Source organism: Hydractinia symbiolongicarpus, chromosome 5, assembly GCF_029227915.1.
Source record: "Hydractinia symbiolongicarpus strain clone_291-10 chromosome 5, HSymV2.1, whole genome shotgun sequence".
Taxonomy (NCBI): domain Eukaryota; kingdom Metazoa; phylum Cnidaria; class Hydrozoa; order Anthoathecata; family Hydractiniidae; genus Hydractinia; species Hydractinia symbiolongicarpus.
This window is the reverse complement of record NC_079879.1, coordinates 34,123,356-34,146,074: the sequence shown is the minus strand read 5'-3', so window position 1 is coordinate 34,146,074 and position 22,719 is coordinate 34,123,356. Positions and strand designations below refer to the sequence as shown.

Below are 22,719 nucleotides of genomic sequence, written 5' to 3'. Positions count from 1 at the left end.
AATCATGTCACAGAGTCACAGAATAATGCTCAATAACCAGTATGACGATTCTGCAGCTTCTATAAGAGCTAACGTTTCTGCTGATAGTGTACTTTTGACAACCCGTCTAACTCTTTTTGACTGCCAAGCTAAGGGGATGGTAATTGACTTATCTTTGTTACTTAGGAACTCCAGATTGCGATGAAATGTTATACGGATTGCAAGTCTTTGGTAGATGCTGCACATTCCAGTAAAGGTATTTTGGACAGAAGATTAAGAGTCGACATTGCCATCTTGAAAGAAATGATAGAGAAGAAAGAAATTTCAAAACTTAGTTGGATAACAACAAAATACCAAATGGCAGATCCAATGACAAGAATGGAGCTTCGTCAAGTCGACTTTTGCAAGCAATTGCAGAGGCTCGGCTGTAAGCTGAGAAAGTGAAGAAGTTTGTAAATAGTGTACATATGATTGAGTTGATTTACAGAAAATGAAAAAGACTAATAAAAATGATATGTACACTATTTACAGTTGGTACCTTTAGCAAGTATGTCATTTAAACTTGTTCCACTGTCAGTGGCTTGCGACGCCCCATACAGCACGCCAGGGAATGAAGTTTTGGAGTTGATGGTGTTTTAATGACTGTTGTTGTGTCGGTGTAAGGTTGTGCACAAACTCCACAAATCCAAGTGATTGCATTTTCTTTTCTGAATTGATCACATCTTCCTTATAAGTTTTCTGAGTTGACTGTAGTGAACTTTCAATGCTTTTTTCTTGTTTGGAGCAAGTTTCACTGCAGGGTTATGAATGAATGGTAGTCTGGCAATTGTGAGGTTACTTGATTCATCTACTGAAACCGATCGATCTATTAATTCTTGTTCCACTTCTTCCTTTAAGCTTAGAATTTCAATTTTCTCCCCATTTTTGCATTTCTGACATGATCTACAATCAACACATCTATATTTGATTTCTGAACCAACTTCTTCTACCTAATCGAATATTTTCTTTTTCCGGACGATGTAAGTGTTGGGACCTTCATGATTTTCTATTGACAGCTGGTGTACAAATTTCTGGGTTGACTTGATAGCCCATTTTATATAGACTATATTGCTGGCTAAGGTAGGATTGTTGGCTGATATTGGATCGATTATGGTGATGAATTTTGTCTATTTCTGTAAACACAGAATGTGGTCCTCCTACTCCTCTGCCACCAGATGCATTCAAAAAGGGGGATTGATATATTATCAAACCTGAAGGCAACTGAAATACTATTTCGGGATAATATCGCAGGTACTTGATTCCAATCATAAAGTCGGTTTGACCTCCTACGGACTCTGGTAACTGTGGTAGATCTTCTATTATACCTCCATGATTGCGATAATGGTTTTGAATGTCATCTGATACTTTCCCTCTCAGAGGATACAAGGGAAAATCACTTGTGATACGGTCTATGCAAACTCCTGTCATGACTGTATGTCTTCCATCATGTAGTGGTAACGTTACGCTATAGATGCCATGTGATGATTCAGTTTTTAAATTGCCAACTCCTCAAGTGTAACTGGACCAGCTCTTTCTTGAGTGCCATTTATTCTTTTAGTTGCTTCACGTCTGCATACGAAATCTCCACATCCATTATCAAAGAATATGGTGTACGTCTCACTTTGTACCTTGATTGTTTGGAGTATGTAGATCGCATGTTCAGTGATATCTTCAGAGTTGGATTTCGTATTACCTTTTAGTGATACATAAGCTGATTGGGTATGAAATGACAGCTTGATGTTCTCTGCGAATTCAGGCAAAGGTACTCTTTGTCTAAGGTTGCATCTGTCTTTGTACTTCTGAAGAGCATCTTGATTTCACAGCGATCTTGACATACTAAAACGTGTTTCTTCACCTTGTATTTGTCGTTTTTGAGAATGAGGACATACGAAATCGCGTCGACACTTTCCTTGTGAATGTTTACCTGTTGACTGTAATGCTCCTGGAAAAAGACATTGAATACATAAACCTTTAGACTTAATAGTGTTGAATCTCTCTGCGGGAGTCATTTCAGCAAACCTTTGACATGCAGACTTGATATAAGTGTTGATGTTAGCAAAAGACATTTCAGCGTTTTTGTCAAATTCTGCTTCGAATTTAGTTTCACCAATATTTAATTTGATTTGATTAGAAAGCGAACGCAAATTTGACCTTTTAATCTCGATTTTTTCTACACAAACATCAATATCTGAAATAACAGCGGCAAATGAGTTGATTTCATTCTCATCAACAAAATCGTTTATGTCGGCAAGTAAAGCATTAATTTTGACAATTATATCATTTGCCATATCTAAATCATCAACACTGATGTTTTGGAGTAAATTTGAAAGTTCGTTTATGGATTCGTCACACGTTGATGCGATTTACTTTTGGGTTTTCTTGAATTTGTTTTTTTGTGACCTGTGAGCTTTACTTTTTCCTCTGTTATTATTTTTTATGTCAGAGACAAGTGGGGGACATTTAAAGTTGTGAACCCAAAACACGGGGACTGAGTGTCCGAACTAGCAACTCTCTCTGTTTTAACTTTCTTGTCTCCAATAGCCAAAATAATGTTGCAAAAATGAAATAAGTTTTTTTTTAGCATGCTGTAAGAAATTATTCAAAATGTAATTATTGTTTCAGAGGTTCTTAACTAGTTTTCGTGAACATTACGCTGCAAGTTAAATACAGTATACTGATTAAAGTTGTTTTCACAAAAAATATGTTTTTTTCAAACACGAGTCTTGTAGTAAAATGCTGTTTACAGTGCTGTTCAAATGTAAGCATGCAAAACTTGCAAAAATAATTGTTTTTATTTAAAAACACAATAGGATAGCGAGTTCCTTTTAAATCACACTTTGTGTTAAATTTTTAAGCCACAATCTAAAAGGCATTTTTATCACCATTTTTCGTTCTTAATTTTTTAAAACGCGATCTAAAAAAGCATTTACAGTACAGCCTGAATGTAATCTACCGCCTATGCGCTAATATCACACCTTTGCGTGGAAAACGGCAGTCGTTTGTCTTTCGTTATAATTAAATCCCTTAAGGGTTTTGTGAGTTTATATTTGCGAGTTAAAAAACAATGCGCTTGCGAAGAAATATCGGAGCCATTATATTTCTTGCAATAGCGAGATGCATTGTGTAAATGTATTGATAAGGTATTCCCTTAAGTATTAGCGTGAAGTAATTAAATAATAAAAATCTTTCGCAAAGTTTTATAATACATTGCGCGAGAATGTATTATTAATTTAATTACTTAAAAAGATTCCAGCGCGTTTAATTTAAGAAACATGAGAATCATTGTTCACAACTATTAAGTGACTAGCGCGTTTTTTTATTGAAAGAATACAACTACGGTTTAATTTTGTAAAACAAATGGTGTATATTCTGAAATAAATACGATATCTACATTTCTCACTGAAAACATTTCCTTCTTAACAAACAACGTAAAATAATCCTTCCGCATACTTTTTATTGAAATAAATAAAAACATTTCTATCGCCGCTTTTCGTTTATAAACTTTTAAAATGCGATTTAAAAAAGCATTTCTATCGCTGCTTTTCGTTTATAAACTTTAAAAATGTGATTTTAAAAAATATTTATCGCCGTTTTTCGTTCTTAAACTTTTAAAATTTGATCTTAGAAAACATTTCTATCGCAGCTTTTCGTTTTTAAACTTTTAAAAAACCTTTCTATTGTCGCTTTTCGTTTATAAACTTTTAAAATGCGATCTTAAAAAACATTTCTATCGCCGTTTTTTGTGAACTATTCATACAAGTTTCACGTCCGCGGTAGATTACACTCAGACTGTACTGTATATTGCCACTTTTCGTTCTTAAACTTTTAAAATGCGATCTAACAAAGCTTTTTTATCGCTGTTCTTTGTTCTTAATTTTTTAAAACGCAATCTAAAAAAGCATTTATATCGCCGCTTTTCGTTCTTAAATTGCGAACTGCTAATTCGAACCCTGTAATTTGTTTTGCTGTATAAAGATCAATAATTTTGAAAGCGACAGTTTTTGATCATCATGTTTAAAAACATTACTTTAAGCACTAATTATTATTTTTATGTATTTAGTAAAATACACACAAAATGGACCCCCTGGGATTATTGTCTGGCATCACTGAAGCTGACTGTTTACCCCGTTGGTCCAACACAGCACCCTCAAGATGTCCTGAACTTTTTGAAGAGCGAGATAGTCCTTTTCCGGTAAATCAAGAAATAAATGAAAGAGTTAGTCTGTGGTAGGTGTTTTGAGTGCACAGAACATTTTTTGTATTTATCTCTTCTTTGCTATTGTTATGTCAGATTTTGTATGTATATACTTATTTCTTTCATTTTTAACTGGTAGTGAGGATAATGTACAGCACCCCTAAAACGCAACCTTACATGTACACAATAGTAGTCTCAGAACTTTCATTGTTATTGTTAACTAATTGTTAAACACATAAGCTATTTTTTCATGTTAAAAAGAATAGAGTTTGTCTTATACACAAACTTTAATTAGTTCATGTAAACTTCATGAAGCCCATCGTTGTATTTATGATAACATCATGGGATTAACGAAAGAAAATAAGAAGGCTAAGTTTTAATTGTGAACAGCTGTATTGAAGAGAAAACATCTTAATAAGCTTAAAAACTGTCATACAATATTCTAAAAATACGAGAAAAGCAATCTACAAATCGTAAAAATTGCATATTTCCAACACGATGTAAAAAACAACTTTACAAAGACCTAAAATTGCCATACTTTGTTCAAAAACAAAGAGAAAACCATCCCTTCAAAGCTTAAAATTGCTGCATTTCTTTCGGAAATGACGAGAAAACGCTAAATGTATGTACTTTAGTAGCTTTTTGTGTGAGATGAATTATGAATTCAATGTTTTTTAAGGGATGGAGATATTACTAAATTGAAATGTGATGTAATAATTAATTCAACAAATGAAGCATTAAACGACAAAAATCCTGTAAGTGAGCGAATACACAAAGTTGCTGGACCTTTACTTCGGGAAGAAGTTAGACAAGAATTGCAGTGTAAGTGCTTCTGTATTGTTACTTTCAATATGTACTTAATAAAATAAAATTAATTAGTTTTTTTGGTCGCATAACTATAAAGGTGAGATGAGACCCATGTAACTACAACAAAGGGGTTTGGTTTGGTGAATCTTATTGAATCACAACTAATTGTTTATTTTTGCTCCAATTTTGATTTTATAATTTCTCAAGTCCTAAATAGTAGTGGGGTGTATTAAAGGATGGTGCTTAAAAGGAGTTACCAATGAAAGACAGACATAGGGGGGTAATAATTATTTGAAGAAGGGTGGAGGGTGGGCAAATGAATGTTTTGTAAAATGTTTACCTTAACAAAATTTTATCCCACAACAGATAATAAAATGTTTATGTAATTTTTAAGAAATCATTGTTGTATTAACCTTTCTAATTTATTCTGGCACTTGGCAATTCCAAATATTGACGTTTAAAAAAGCAGGCAGTCAAGTGCCATTTATAGCAGCGATTTCTTGGTGATGTTAAAAATTTGGAAATGAAAATGTTGTGTGTTGTTATTGTTTTAATGATACCTGTTAAATTAAATTCCTGATTTTAGGAGTTTGAATAAGATATTTTGGAATTACCATGATTTTTGATTTAAATACCACTGGTCACTCCACTTATACAATCCATGTATATGTTCCACTATTATGTGATATTTTCTTGTGTAACAATTATTCATTCTATTTTGTTTATTATTTTTATCTAATGTCTTATATTTTTTTTGTTTTTAGCTTGTCGAACAGGTGAAGCAAAAATGACAAAGGGATACAACTTACCTGCCAGGTATGAATATGTTGAAAACTAGTTTTTGTGTGATTTTTTGTAACATCACGAATAAGAATATTTCTTTAAAGGGATTACAAAGGTACTTTTACAAGTTGGACTTATCTGAAAGATTTTCATGAGAAATTCCCAATGACATATTTACTTTTTGTTAAAATTTCATGTAACCTTAGATACCGTTTTAAATAATTAATGACTTTTATAGCCAAAAACCATTAATATGCCTTTGTAACAAATTTAAAAAATTGCAACATATTTTCCAAATCAGTCAACAAATGAATTTTGTTTTTTTTTAAGAAAAAATAATTCGGCATGATATATTTCAAATTGGAAAAGAATTTATTGCAACAAACAGGTTATACAATTTACAGACATGTCTATGACATGTTGACCTGGGCAGGGTATGATGCTCAAATGAGTATTTCCAACCTTGTTCCCAGGCGCTGTTATATACATAAAAAAAAAAATCTAAAAATGAGACGGGACGAGTTACTCAGTAGGTGATAATAGATTAAAAAAAAGGCTGCATCAATCCATGTCACGATACAGTAAGAGACGGAAGTTGCTGTCTAATAGTTTCTTATGATATTTTTGCAATATGTAGTGCAAACATGAGCGCTGCATGATTCATACTAAGATTGTTTAGATACGAGAATGTGGAGTAACTGTTTCATATTTAGAGTATGCTAACCTTTTCCCCAGACCTTTTGGTTTTCAACTGCTCTGCACTTCCATGATAAGAGCTTTCAAAGCATGCATGGTACATTAATGTCGCACAGAACTCTCGTAATTCAGCAAATTTAGCATCGACAAATAATAACCATCACTATTTTTGCACTTATTAGATTGCTCTAGCAGTTTCTTAAACTTCTTGACAAAATTTAGCTGATGTAACTTTTAAACTCAACAAAAGACAAAAAATGAAGAAAAGTCTTTATTTATTTAATGATTATATTTATATAAAAACTATAAAGTTATACGCAAATAAATTAAGTCTAAAATATTAAATTTCAACGCAGGAAAAACGGCAATTTATTAAATATATTTTAAAGGTTTCTGCAATTATTTAATTTATCCACAAGTGGTACATTCTTTACGACATTTTATCTTTTGCTGTTATAATTTTGTTTCTTTTTCAAAGTTATTTATCTAGAACTTTCAGAAGTTTATTGAGTAATATTTTTTTCATCCATCTGTTTAATTTAATGTTTTTGTATATTTTATATTTAGATACGTTGTTCATACCGTGGGCCCTCGCTACAACACAAAGTATAAAACAGCTGCAGAAAGTGCACTATATATGTGTTACAGAAACGTCTTGCAACTTTCACGGTTAATTTTTATTTTGCATTTATGTTACAAAACAGCTTTAGAGAAAGAAGAAAAATCTAGTAATGTCTATATTAGGATGTGATCCTTCCCCCAACTACTTATTTTGAATGACCCATTTAATTTTAGGGAAAGTACTTTAAGTTCTATCGGTTTGGGTGTTATAAATACAACAAGGAGAGGTTATCCACCTGAAGAAGGAGCTCATATAGCATTGAGTAAGCTGTTTGATTTATGTTGTCTTTATAATAATAGCAGTATTTTGTCTGTTTTTTCGCTAAATCTGACTTATACTAAACCATCCACGAAACCTTTAAGGTGGTAGTAACCCTTTTCTAGCCGTACAAACAGCTGCATTATTTATTTATCTGTATTCATCTTGGGAAGACCATCTACACTGACAGACATCAATAGTTGCGTTTTCAACTCACTATCTTCCGTATCATCATCTTCATCATCATCGTTCTCAGCTTAACCTCCAATCTCCGTGCTAGTATCAGTTGAACGGGGTATATTATTGACCCTTTTTCAATCTGATCTAGACAGATCTAAATTTAAATTCCTCTGCAAAGTACTTTAAGTTCTATCGGTTTGGGTGTTATAAATACAACAAGGAGAGGTTATCCACCTGAAGAAGGAGCTCATATAGCATTGAGTAAGCTGTTTGATTTATGTTGTCTTTATAATAATAGCAGTATTTTGTCTGTTTTTTCGCTAAATCTGACTTATACTAAACCATCCACGAAACCTTTAAGGTGGTAGTAACCCTTTTCTAGCCGTACAAACAGCTGCATTATTTATTTATCTGTATTCATCTTGGGAAGACCATCTACACTGACAGACATCAATAGTTGCGTTTTCAACTCACTATCTTCCGTATCATCATTTTCATCATCATCGTTCTCAGCTTAACCTCCAATCTCTGTGCTAGTATAAGTTGAACGGGGTATATTATTGACCCTTTTTCAATCTGATCTAGACAGATCTAAATTTAAATTCCTCTGCATCAAGTCTGTCCTTATTACCTCCTGCGAAGTTTTTCTCAGTCTACCCTCTCCATTCTTTCCAAGTGTCCCAACCAACTTAATAATTTTATCTGCATTTTTAATGCTATGAATACATAGCCTGCTTCTTAGCTCATCTGAACTCTTTCTGTCTCTTAGACGTTACACATCCACCTAACCATTCTCATATCATTCCTTTCTAAACGGTCAAGATCTTGATACTTCACTGCCTTGTCTCACTACCGTACAACATATCACTTTTACACAGGCCTCATATAACCTACCTTTTACTTACTATAATTGACAAGACTCTTCTGGTAAACAAAGGAAGTAACTCTCTGAACTTACTCCAAGCAAAACCTATCACATTAAAACAATTTAACCAGAATATTGGATGTATTTCTTCACTGAGAAAGCTTCTTGTTTTAGATTTTTTTTTTCAATAGTTTGTTTCTTTTTTCACTTTTTTCAAAGTATGTCTGTGCCAGCTTTCATTTGTTGATGGTGGGCATATATTCATTAGGCTAAATACTTTCTATGCTTCTGTCTGTCCAACACCAATTAATAAAAAACTCCTTTTTTATAATTATAATCCTTAACCTGCTTTGGTTATAATAAGATATCTTACCTGTATCTGACAAGTATTCCTTCTTTTTTTATGAGATATAACTTTTTTCTTGGTGTAAAAGGATGATTTTCTCTTTTTTAAGGCTTGTGTTGTTCTTTAAATTCATTGATTAAAATATTATATTCACTTTTCGTTCAGGGTCCTTTTTTATGAATTTGCAATGCTGAAATTAGTTATGAGCAAATTTCGAGATGCTGGTTGTTTACATGCAAGTTTGAAGAATGTATCAACAAAATGTTGAGTTTTACAGCATTTAACTGGCAGTTTTACATAATTGTGGTTAACACAGTTATAAAGAGGGCTTTGGTAGTGGTAGTGTGACAAAAATAAATTAAAATGTTGCAAATTTTAAGGGCATATATTTTTGTATATGTTAGGTAGCTAAACCTAAAACCTAGCCACGTTTTTAGAATGATGTGAATACATTTTTATTTTACTGTTTCAAGTGAAACATCTGGATTTTCTTATCTTTTTCACAACTATTTTTTTCAGTTTGTAAGTAATATGAATAGATAGAGTATAGAGCTAATCATAAATCTCCATCTAAAGGAAAAGGTCTTTCTGTTTTAAAATAGAGCTTTTTATCTAAAAAAATAAAATAAAATAATATATATACTTTTTCTTATAAGAATGTCTGGATTTCAGCTGTAAACGTGCTAAATTTTTGGCAAAATCTTAGTCTCAATGCTCTTAAAAACTAGGTATTTAGTTTTTTTGCTTACATCAAATTGTTTATTAATAGAAAATTATCTTCCATAGTGTCGATTTGTGAAATATAAAACCAAAAATTTTGTCTTTGTCCTCACAAAAAAAAATTCACATTGTTTTCAGTTATTAAAGCAAGCATTTTGTGGAAAAATTTTTACAGAAATTTCTTTTTTTCTAGGCAGCATGTCAGTAACCATTTTGTGTTTTTTTTTAACAACAATTTTTCAATTGTTTTGTGATCCTCTCAAGGAATAATTTGTTTTTGACCAAGCAAAATTGGACAATTTCATTTGCCTGAAAAAATTCCAAGATGGTAAATCTGAATACAAAATTAGGAATCATCCCTTTTGTCAGCCTTATTTTTTGGAATTTTAAATATTTTTGTTTACCAAATACGATCAAATGTCACACAAATAAGCAAGAACATTCCAAGAAAAGTTTTAAGTCCAACTTTCCTCACCAAGTCAAATTAGTATCCTAATTCTAAAATAACAAATGTGTAAAATGTGAGTTATAAATACTTTAACTACCCTCACTTGGAAAAAAAAATAAGCAAGGTAAGGCACCCATAAGGTCAACTCAACTACTATTTTAAAACCACACCGTCATCAGTAAGCTTTGCTAATGTTATTTTCACAGATGTTGTTTAAAAAAATAAGGTATATACACTCAATAATTGGAGACACAGCATATATACCAGCAACATCACCAACTTTGGTAAACAGCTTGAAATTTCACGTTTGTTTGGAACAAGTCAGCCAGCCAACTAGCTAGTCATATTATATTCAAAGCTAGCTAATACCTAGCTAATTTAACACCAAGAATAATTAACAAAAGCATTAGAACGGTCCAATGATACATGCTATTATCCCATATTATCACCGAATGTTAATAACAATCTGTATGACATAATAATTTTGCAAATATTGCAAATAAACAAACCATATCTGCACTACTTCGCTGTAAACTAAAAATTTGCTCATAACTAATCTCGTTTTCATGATATTCGGTATTTTGGTATACATATTTTGCGGAAAAAAAATAGATTTGGAAATAGGTCTATTGTTGAAGCTGAATATTTTTGGTAAAAGATAATAGTATTATAGCTATAAAATCGTGGCAGAATGTTATAAAAGAAAACATATGGATATATGGTCTGAAAATAACATTTAGTGACTAATCAAGTGATTTTTTTTTGTTTTGTTTAAAAAGGATTATTGCCACCTTAAGCTAAAGATAACAAATACAACATATTGTTATCAACTTTGATAAGACAATCAAACTCACGTAACAAAAGTCACTTTAAAGTGACCTTTCAAGCATGACTTTTAAAGTGCATATGTGACCCGAAAAAATAAAAAAAATTTGTGACCACATCTAAATCTTTTAGGAACTGTGCGAAGATACCTGGAAAGAAATATCGATGCATTTGATATTGTTGTGTTTGTTGTTGAACCTATTGACGAGGTGAGTTTCTTACTGTTTGATTTCAGTGAGTGTATAGGCTCGCACTTCTGATGCGAAATATTTTGCACAGAGCAAAATAATCAAACATTCGTCGATCCATCAAGCATACGTCAGTGTTGAAAGAAGAAATTTATCTTTTTCATATTATGGAACTTTAACTCAGTGAGTGCATATTATTCATTGTTTACATAGAGCACGTATAAAAGACTGATGCCGCTGTATTTTCCACGAGATAAAAAAGAAGAACAGTACGCTGTAGAGTATTTACCTACTGATATAGGTAACTATCACCTTGATATAAAATACAACAGAAATCTATAAAACATGCAAACTATCTTATTAGGTTGCAGAACCTGTAAACCAGATGAGTGTACGGATATGCTTATATACATTCACCAATAGTTTAGAAAGGTCAATTTCCCTTTTCGTTTTATTCTTCACTAGTTTAAATTTAATTTTAATAGAGAAAAAGTAGTAAATTTGATAGAGAAAAAGTAGTAAAATAGGAGAATCCAAGCTCCATCTTTTCATCATTAAAGAAAACCCTGTGCTTTAAAAATTTCCTTATTTTTACAGGCAACGAGGAAGGAGAACCTTTTTTACCAGAAAGACAAATTCGAATTATGGATAAACCCTTAAAAGGTGAGCTTGTATATTTTAGTTTTAAATTATAATAATGCTATTTTCTAGTTGAGAATGCATAATTTGTAAGTACAAACTAGTAAGTGTTAGCGTGTCCCTTGATTACTGTTTTGTTTCTAGCTCATAATGGTATCGACTTATTAAACTCGTTTGTTGGACGACATCCGTTCTCTGCAGTAGCGGCTGACCATGACACAGGAAGGCGAGCACGGTTAGAGGGAAGGACACAGGAAGAGATGGATATTTTAGAACAACAACGAAAGTTTGTTTAATTTAGCTTTTGTATATCTCCTCATACGTTCTTGTAGGTTGTCATAAACTACACACTTTTTATTTACTTCTTTGCTTGTTTATTTTTTTAGATATTCCCAATGGGTTAAAAGGTCACGTACGGAAGATTTTACTGATATCGCAAAAATGGGCTTTCTATATAATCCAGGTAGGTTGGGAGGTAAAAACATTTCAAATGTTCTGTTGTGATGATGCAATTTGTTGATTCGCTACCGATAAGACTACATATAGTTTCCTCTCTCCCTTCCTTAGAGAAGTCCTCCTAAAAAGGAAGAAAAAAGGGAGGAGGGGTCATGTGTCAAACGGGAAAGGGTTGTGGTTGAAATTTTTGGGGAAATGTAGTGGGACAAGGACCTATCGGGAGAGTGGCAACTCCTTATGTTACCACAAAAGGGGAGTTGTTTTCAACCATTCTGTTTTTCAGTATGTAGTCTATTCCCTTTTTTATATCTGTTTATTTTCACAATGTAATATGTGATATCACGAGAATAAATGAGTTAAGTAGAATGGTTAGAATTTTAAATCTTCTTGTTCTGAAATGTTGAGTTTGTTTATTTCTAAAGTCCAGAATAGTGGGTTTGTTGGATGGTGGTGCAGTAATTAAGATTAGTTGATTGTGGAAAGAGTGATATTTATTGTTTAACCTAGGTAAGGCAAGCTATAATAAGGGAGGTGGCTAAGATTTTTCAGGGAAGTAACCCCAGGAACACCATGCAATCTCATTCATGGAAAATGACCAGTGTTTTGGATGCATGAATTTTTTCTTGTCACGCTCACAATATTTTCTCTTTAAGGCACTGTTCACACTAGCTTATATTTGCTGAGGTCTTAACACAATTCGAAAAAAAGTTAGATGTATTTTTAGTTTAGTTTGATGAACTGTTCGTTATTTTGAATGAATATGTAACATGTTTACTTCATATATTTTTGTTTTCTTTACAGGTGTTGATCGGCAAGGCAGACCGATTGTTGTGTTTATCGGAAGATATTTTCCAGCACATGCTATCGATCTAAATAAAGTAATAACATGTTTATGTTGTTGTAATATCTTTGTGTGTTTTGATGTTTTACTGTAGTACTGATTGACATAATTTGAACAAAGTTGACATTGATACCGCGGTAATTTCCGATGCACCTTGTTTAACCAACTGCTTACGTAAATGTATGTTTAGAAGGAAGAAAATAAGATGCGTGTCGTTGTGTTTATATTTTTTTTGCTGACAATCTGAAAAAGAAAAGTACAAATTTCATCTCAGCTTTGCTATCTCTTTCATTTTCATATTTTTTTTCGCAATGCATTTCATTTGCTTTCAAAAAGTATAATTTGAATGGCAAGCCAAAGTATTACAAAAATTTGTCGAAGCTTTAATTTTCCAGTTTAAAAAGTACTTAAATTTTGCGTAAAGCATCGAAACTTGATGGACATTGATTGCGTTTGACAACGTTTTAGGTGTTCAGTACACCCATTATTAAGTAACCGCTTTGCACGTGAAGACAAACAGAATCCCTTTATCTAACGTAGTAATCCCGTATTGAATATTAATATTAGATCAGCGCCGTTGTATTTATTTAATAGGCTTTTTATATTATTTTATGGACACAATTTGTAACATATCTACTCCACTGTGAATTAGTAAAACATACAGAAGATTTGTTAACGGGTGTACTGAACACCCGCAACGTTTTCAAAACGTTTTTGCTTAATGCTAAGTAAGAAAGATTACTTGAAAGGTTAAGTTGGTTTGGTGGGTGCAAGTGAGCGATGTAGTAACATTGTTTTGTTTTCTTATAGGCGGTTTCATACTTTATTCACTTCATGGACTCAATCGCTAGCAGGGAATACGTTTTTATATACTTTCACACACTCACTACAGAAGATCACCATTTGGATTTAGGATTTCTTAAAGATTTCTACGAATTACTCGACACAAAGTATGAAAAAATTGTTTGTTTGTTTGTTTTTAGAAATTAGTTGTAGAATATTAAGACTGTTTCCCACAACACACTCTTGATAAGTAACATAAAATTTTGGCTGAGCCTCAATGTTTCAATGTTGTATAGACTTGTTGCTGATTGTTTCTTATTTTCTCGAGAAGAGAAAATTCACGTCTACTTTCAGCTTAAATTTTATTTTTCATCGTATAAAACTTATTGATTTTTACAATAAGAAAAACTTTTGCTGCATTTGTAATATCTGCTGTTTTTTTTTGTTTTGTTTTTGCTCACTTGACGCTGACTGTTGTGTACAAGTTGTTTTGTTGTTTTTGAAGAATTCGAGTCTTAACTTGATTATGAGATGCAAAAAAGCTTGTAATTGAAATATACGATTAGCTGGTCGAACATTCGCCCATAGTGGATAACCAATTCTACTTTAATTTATCAAAAAGGCCATAAACAACAGTCTATCAGTTTACAATCAGCGTATTTGTCTTTAGATTTCGACGCAACATGCATGCACTGTATATCGTGCATGGAACAATATGGCAACGTATAGTAGCGTGGTTCTTCTTAATGATCAATGCTGCGTCAATTAAAGAGAAAGTACAGTTCGTAAATGGCGTCCAATTTTTATATGACACAATAAATCCTGATCAACTGGAACTACCGCCTTTCATAATGGAGCATGATGTTCAGGTGTGTAAAAACCTTTGTGTTCTGTTTTATATGCGGTTAATTACCTATACGCCCTTCTCAACTTTGAATAATACCGCCCTCCTCAAATCGCTCTTCCAAAATCCTTCAAAAAGCGCCTACCCTTGATTAAGCGTCCAGTATGAATAAAAGAATTTGAATGAGTGCATCCATGTTTAACTAGATCTTAAAAACACTCTTATTTTTGTGATTTTTTAAACATTTTAAAATCTTAAATAGCGTCATATGTACCTCTAAAATGTTTATTTGTTGTTATCTAAACTAAATACTCAAATTCATCTAAGTTTATAAAAAGGTTTCTAATGCTGTATACCGCATATTACTTGTTAAAACTTTAAATACAACAACTCGCTTTAGTTAGTTCAAGATCTTATGCACAATTGGTGAAACTTCTCACTTCAAAATCTTCAGAACTTTGTTGATTTTTCTTTTCTTGAAGACCTCAGTAAAAAGTCAAAAGACCTCAGTAAAAAGTCAAAAGACCTCAGTAAAAAGTCAAAAGACCTCAGTAAAAAGTCAGAAGACCGCAGTAAAAAGTCAAAAGACCGCAGTAAAAAAGTCAAAAGACCTCAGTAAAAAGTCAAAAGACCTCAGTAAAACGTCAAAAGACCTCAAAACGAACAAATTGTTAATCATCTTTTCACGCTTCTTAGCAAATTAACTTGTTTTTCTTACAGACTTCAGGATTTAGAGTAGAAGTCCAAGCGCTTACTAGATGCTTTGCGGTTACTATTTTTTTTATTATTTTTGTTTTTGTTGTTGTTTTGCTGTTGCATCAAAAGCCTCTGTTTAAGAAGTCTGAGTTCTAAATTATAAGAATCAAATGCTTAATTAGATCAGGAAAAAATTTAATCAAAAATTAGAATATTAGATGAAATCTTTTGACTATGGAGTATAATATAATAAAGAAACATTCCTACTCACGTAGTTGTTTCACCAGCTTGACTAACGTAATCCATCTAATTTTGTTGAATTGAATAAAATATCTGTTTTTCTCTTTAATTAAATTAGCCTAAGTCTTAAGGTTATATTTTACGTCTTTTATTAAGTTATATATTATTTCAAATTGAATTAATTCTTCTATTTTATGTCGAGATAAAACAGTATAAGCGTTGAAGTGTATGGGGAATGTGGCTTGGCGCAATTTTTGTTCTCGAAATAACCAACTTTACCGACATTGGTTTACGAAACATAAGTCGCCCTGTGCCAGCTAAATGTCTTATAAGACAGGACATGGGTTTTGAAAGGAACGCACAGGCCTTTTTATAGACGGTTTTTCAATTAATTAGATTGCTGTTTGATTTTTTGATTAGCTTCTGAACAGTAATTGTATTAGGGAGTTTCAATGGGAATTCTTTAGCTTTCAAGTTGTTTTGAGATTCTGTTAGACAGACTGTAAAACAGCTGAAAGGCTTCTTTTTGGTGGAATTTATGCGGTTTTAAAAATGACAAACAAGATGGAGGAGGAGGGAAAAAATATTTCGTTGGTTCGATTTTTTAACAGTTACGATTTGAGTGATTGTACACTGGAAATAAATGAGGTTGATCGAGACACGTATGAGCAGCATGCTCCACTGGATAGAGCAGAAATTAAGCAAGAGGACCCCTATCAGCAGCGAGGAATAAAATCGGATGAACAGCTGAGCGGTCGGAAACGAAAACTGGAGAATTGTTCCGTCTTGAGAAACACTGATGGTGCGAGCAAAAAGAACGAAACGACGAGGACCATTTTGTTTATTCATTCTTTGTTGTTCTGTTCGAATAGCGAATACTTTCAGAAGGTTTTAATGAACGGCTCGCGTCAGCAAAACTTAAAAGTTATGTTGCAGCACGGAGAAACGGAGCACTTCATCCGGTTAATGAAACTGTTTTACGATGATCGTCTTGTTTCTGAGCTTTCGTTGTTGGAGACCTCAGAGATTTTGAAGTTTGCTAAACGCTTTAAATGTGTGAACATAATGAAGAAGTTGCTCAGACACATTTCATCCTGCAAGATTACTTCTACTTCTCTTCTCAATCAAACCATTGACGTGTATTATGATTCACTGCACAGAGACAATATGCATTTAGAAGATGTTTTGCGCCAGTTAAAGCGGTCGTTTGTTGGATATTTAAAAACAACGTTTTGTCCCCTAGAGAAAGTGTTTGGCCCTCTATTGGACGACTTTCTAACGCTGAGTCAGCCGTGTTTGTTATTTTTTCTGCAAGTTATTGACAGTGGAATGGCAGTGTCTGAAAATACAGTGGTAGGTTTGGTCCTTTACTGGATCGAGCATAACATGTCAAAGAATGTGAGTTTTGTTTCGGCAATAGAACTTCTGTCTAGTTGCAGATTTGAATTTGTCAACATTTTTTACATTATGGACGTTCTGTCCTCGTACCGGGAAGTTAACCAGTTTTATATCAAGACATTGGAGCGGCACCTGTGCGCAGACAAGGCACGGTATTATTCAGACTTTCCGGATAGAAATAACCGAAATCGACATTTTGCGTTCGATCACGAGGTACTGTTGTATTTTTATCCTAAAGGAGAGATCCACCTAAAATCTGAACATCAGAAGGATCAACTCTTGCAGCAAATGTTCACACTTCAACACAATGCTGTGTTTGTGCAAGGCTATCAGTTGAATTTTTCCGCTGCTACCTTCATAAGTAATGGTAAACGGGAATTGAGAATTAATGTTGCCGTTGACAACGTGACGCGTATACCACACTCGCGATTGGTCTTTTCTATGTTGTACTCGATTGCAAGTCCGTCAGTAAGTGAGGAATTCTCACCTTGGAATCACTGCACTTTTGTGGTTGATTCCGACGCGATGAGTTGTTGGAGTGTGATTTCGCTAATTGCAGACCACTCCCTGATCAGCGAAACAGGATTTTACCTGAAGTTTTACATGGAATAGTTACAAAGAAATTCTGTATTTAACCAGATTTTCTCTTTGTGATGTTTTTTTTGTTTTTTTTACTTTCACTTAATAGATTTATTTCATTTCAGAGTAGCTAAAATATAATTTCTTTTATTTTTGTACTACTTTAGCTCACCTTTAAATCTTTCTTTCAAAAATTCAATTACATTGTTAGCGACATGTATGTTGTAAATATTTTTCTATTTGTGAAAACACACCTGTGTACAAAGTAAGAAAGAAAAACAAGAAGAAAAACACCGATATTCTTCTATTTCCTTTTTTATACATATTATTTTTAGACATTTCTTCTTTCTTTTCATTGAATTGTTTTTCCTACTAATTTTTATTTTTGCTTTGATAAATATATTTTTAATTCTTTTTTATACGCATTACGTCTGAATCTGTTTTTAACATGTGCTAAATATGTGCTAAGCATTTCCTGAATGAAAAATCTTATTTGTGATACGGAGCCTGATTGACACGCCTAATGGACGCGTGATAATTTCTGGGGGTTTTCTTACTTCCGCTCATGAATTTTGACAGTTTGTTATACAAATAAATTAGTTGTCGTTGTGCCAGACAAAATTGTTACTACTGCATCATGTGGGTAATGCGAAAGAGGAAAATTTTTACATGTAGGAATTCTTAAGAGTTTTGTATTAAAAAAAATAAAAGGAAAGAAATCGCCAGTTAGATTAATTGATTACAATATTTTTATAAGGACTTCACAAAAACGCTCTGTACTCGTATTTAAATAAATGAGAATTTATTCGTATTTGATTTGAGTCTTGTTATTCCTAACTTTTAGGGTGTTTCAGTTTGTATTTTAATCTTTCTAGAAGCTCATGAGCACGTTGTAACCGATACTCTAGTTTTCTAATAACTTTAATTAAAACGAAAAACCACAACGACAAAAAAAAATTTATAACTAGCTCGGGAGGTGTATTAAAATTTATTGTAACCTAATATCTTCGCAATCTTAATGTGGTGTCGTGTTCAGTTTTACTTATTTTAATTTTCACGTTTTTCCAACCTTAAAACCAACCCTTTTTTTTTTTTGATTTAATTGCGGGATATACTGATAACCAGTAAAAAAAGAAGCATTTCCACGATCCCAATTATTATCCCTTTATTTATTTTCTGTGTAAACAACTGGCAAAACACACGTTTTTATAGTCTGGGTATATGTCGCACAGAGGCTAACAAAATCTACAGACATTCATTTTTTATGAGGAGACAGCTGTTTTAACTCACTCTTCATGTTTGAACAAATGAATCGAAGAAGAAAAAAATTAATGTAGAAATAGAGGAAATGAAAAAAAAATTTGATATCCTTAAACATTTCTATTGTTTTCTGAGAAAGCTAATTTTGTTCAACTGCGACAATATGTTATGAGAAATAAAGGATGATCTACACGTTATTTAGTTTGTTGGGTAGCTTAAGAAAAGTAATGCTAGGTTTACTTTGTGTTCACATCTCATTGTAAGGAAGTTTATTTTTTTTTTGCATCTGAAACTAATTCATAGCTTTCAGCTTCTTATTCATTGCAAGTTTTTTAGAGCGTTTAACAGTGGTTGAAATCCATGTGCTTGTGTCACTAATCTGTCCCGAAAAATTGTAAATTGGGTCACACTTCTATTTGTCTTCTGTGAAACCTTGCATATTCCTCAGTTAAAGTTCCTATTTCTATCATAATATTACTCGCCGTCTGTCTGTCTGTCTGTCTCTGTCTGCCTGTGAGCCAATTTAAAAACTGAGGATTATGTAATCGATAACGTCTTTATAATCACACTTATAATTATTACTTCGTCCAATTAAATTTCGTTACTTCAGCCACAAATATACCTGAAATAGCGATTCGAAATTTATGTATGAAGGGCGATCCACTATAGAATTTTTCACGGGTTGAAAATTAGTTTTGTTATATAGATGTACAACAACCGTAACCTATTGTTAACCGTCTGGATTATGCAAGCGGGAAAGACGGGTTCTTCGGCTTTCTGGTTATCTTAGCGCTCTTGACGACGGACCGACATGGACCGCTATTATCCGTAAACAAGCACGAAAAACAAATTTAAGTAGCATTGGAAATGATTTTATATTCTATTTCTGCAATAAATTAACCAATAATAAACTTTTCATAGGATAGAAACAACTGTCAAAAAATATTCTGTGTTTTATCAGCGTAGCGTATAATTTACTTTAGAACGGCGGGTCATTTGACTGTATTCTGAAAAATTTCATAGTCAGCATTTTTCGGACAATGTGACGGCAAAAGAACATGTCTGAATTCCGGGGAAGTGATTTTTTTAGAACCTCGCAAGGTTAAGGAAAGGGAATCTGAAGTCAAACTAAGGCTACCTTGAAATGCATACAGTAGTATATGGGTCATTGCCTACAATGGAAATGTAAAAAATCGCGATGGTAAATAACCAGTGGCGTACGTAACGCAAATGTTTTTAACAGATTGTAGGTGAGAAAAATAAATGTTTTATATGATTTTTTACTTGATCTTGGTATACTACTCATATAATGAAATAGAAACTTTAAATGAGTAGTTTATATCTGTCATCACATGAGATGAAGAAAAGTTTATTTACGGCTAAACCATTTTTCAAAAAGGATTGATGACCGAAGCTCGGGCATTATCTGTAGTATATGTCTTGTAAAGAAATTCACACTTAAAGGAGAACATAAAACTTTTTTTCTTTGAGAGCAAGGATTTGTTGGGCCTGAGAGATAAATTTTGTACCGAATTACATCGGTATCCTTCCTATGCCCCGCGTCAATATTTGTCTTTCGGGTTGGCAATGTTTTCATCCTTCGGTCTGACATTTTCAAGTGTTTTAATTATTCCGTCTACATGATTTTGTATCTATACATCCTTTTAACTCTCCATGGTTTAAATGTTTACTCGAATCACTCTTCTACATATGTGCATAGCCGGAGAGTGTCAGTACTGCTGCAAAACCTTGAGTTTTCAAAGACACGATCGCTTGTTTTGTTGTTTTTAATAATATCTTTTAAACTCTTGTAGACTAATAAAGTTGAGTAAAACTGAGAAAAGCTTTTGAAGATTCCGTCAAAGTTACATGTTCTTAACGAACAGCATTTAACAACAGTTCATCACAAAAATCTTCGTCGTTCAACGAAATTTCCATAAGTAAATTTCCTGTAAAATATATTCTCCTTTCAAAATTCAGCAAATAGCCGCGTACAAGTTATGTAGCATCTTTCCATTGACCGTTTCTCCACGCTTCATTAAGAATAGCACTCGTTTATGGTTTCGCAGTTACATAAGATGTCTCTCACTTACTGTTCAACATTCGTCGTACTATCTCAAAGTGCTTTTTAGTTGTGCTTGCGTAGGAGTCTTGATGAGATTGTAATTAGCGAGAAGCAAGCTAGTTAATTTCGTCCTTTTAATTAGTTCATTAAGACGGCATGTTGGTTTCTCAAACGTTCTGTTCTCAGTTGCTAATTGGTGGAAGTCATTTAGATACCTAATAATGCCATGTGTTTTTTATTAATTGCTCTCGCCTTGGAATGGTAACATGATGATTGTGAGAAAAGCATGTTTAGTAAAGTATTTGTGTGATACATGTGAATATCAGAAATATTGCTAGACATTAAGGTGGTCATTAGGAAGTGTTTATTTTTACGTGATGTTTTTATGCTTGTCCTGTCCATGTCTTGTCACGTTTTGTTAAAACAAAGAAAGTATATATTGCGGTTACATTAATATTATTTTTGCTGACAGCGCATTTGCGGTTTGATCTTCTTTCAAACATGTTAATGTATTTGTCAAAACCAGGAAATACTACATGTGATTAACTTCTTAGCCTAGTGACAACAGAGTGAAGCCCATATCATGCATATGCCGTGGTTTTAAGAGTTAAACTTGCTACGTTTTATATTAATCCCCGTACTTTGTCTCTATGCAAACTGGTAACACCACTTTATATTGGACTTCCCCCCCCCCCCCCCCCCAACTAGTTGTCTAATTAATTTTGTGACTTCATGCTAACACGCGAATAAGTATGCACAAAGTACACGTGTATGACGGTCGAATTTCCATGAATTTTTTTAGGTGCTAACAATTACTGTGTTATTATTTTGTTGTCTGAAACTTCTTGTTGCTTTTATTTCTGAACTACTTGTAACCATGGTGGTTGCTAAATTTGAATGTATTTTTATAATCTGCAACAGTGCTTTACTAATTTTTCAAACTTGACGAATGGAATTTTGCAAAGATTCATTTTTTTTAGGAGAATGGACCACAATATCACACTTCGACCACCGCGGTTGCATCGTGAAGTACTTCGCATCGAGTAGAGGATGATTACGTTATTTAAGCGCATATTGTGTCACCAATGCTCCAAAAATTGAAATATGTTAACAAAAAAACTTGTACAATTCGACTCGTACCAAAGTATCCGCTCAATCCTTAAAAAAATTAAATCGGGCTTTGGTTTTGGGTTTTTATGTGTAAGGGAAAATCGTTTTTTATATTTGTATTTCGTGTCTTTGTTTGTTTTTGTACATTAAATATCACTTCCTAATAAATTCTATCTAAAATATTTGTCTATTTTGACCGTGTAGAATTTACCAAATATCGAGCCTAATTTTCTGTATATGCTTACCAATTTCTCCCTGATTTTCTTTCTGATAACAAAGTTTATAATTCTTTTTTTAAAATTTTATGTGCTTCAGCTGTTGTCTTAAAAAAACCTATGTCGATATTATTTTTTGAAAATAAAGAATACAAATTTACTGTCATTTTGTTTTTCATTACACAAAAACAAGTCATGGTTGATCTAAATAAGCAAGAACGTTGCACATGCCCCACTTTTTTTAAACTGACAGGAGGACGGACACCTCTGTTGTGGGAAATTTTCCGCTAATTCTACCCATATAAAGAATGAGCTAGACTCCTTCCCCGCCCAGGTCCTGTGTTGAGCCCTATTAAGATAAGAACAAGGAAGCTATATGATGGATGAATCCATAGGAATTAGTGTGATATTTACTTTTTATTTTGCACGACGAAATACTTGTCAAGCCACAACTTTACTAGACCATTTTCCAAAGTACACAACTTTACTAGACTAGTCTCCAAAGCGGACGAACTAGAAGTCATTTCAAAGCTTAGAAAACTGACCCACAGCGGATAAATATTTAGTTAATAAGGGCTAACTTCAACTTAGCTTTTAACCAACTTTACCGCTTTGGTATGATCGTGAAAGGAACAATCAATC

At 33.0% G+C, this 22,719-nt stretch overlaps 1 protein-coding gene across 1 annotated transcript; it reads left to right on the top strand.

Annotated features, from left to right (window-relative positions):
• Positions 1–7,706: 7,706 nt before the first annotated feature.
• LOC130646231 (protein GDAP2 homolog) lies at positions 7,707–22,042 on the top strand. The gene is made up of 10 exons (XM_057452404.1): positions 7,707–7,820; positions 10,896–10,972; positions 11,165–11,252; positions 11,549–11,614; positions 11,735–11,876; positions 11,977–12,053; positions 12,848–12,924; positions 13,698–13,837; positions 14,341–14,539; positions 21,733–22,042. Exons 3-10 carry the CDS (start codon positions 11,183–11,185, stop codon positions 21,778–21,780), a joined length of 819 nt encoding a protein of 272 aa, XP_057308387.1. The 5' UTR covers positions 7,707–7,820; positions 10,896–10,972; positions 11,165–11,182; the 3' UTR covers positions 21,781–22,042.
• The last annotated feature ends 677 nt before the right edge of the window (positions 22,043–22,719 follow it).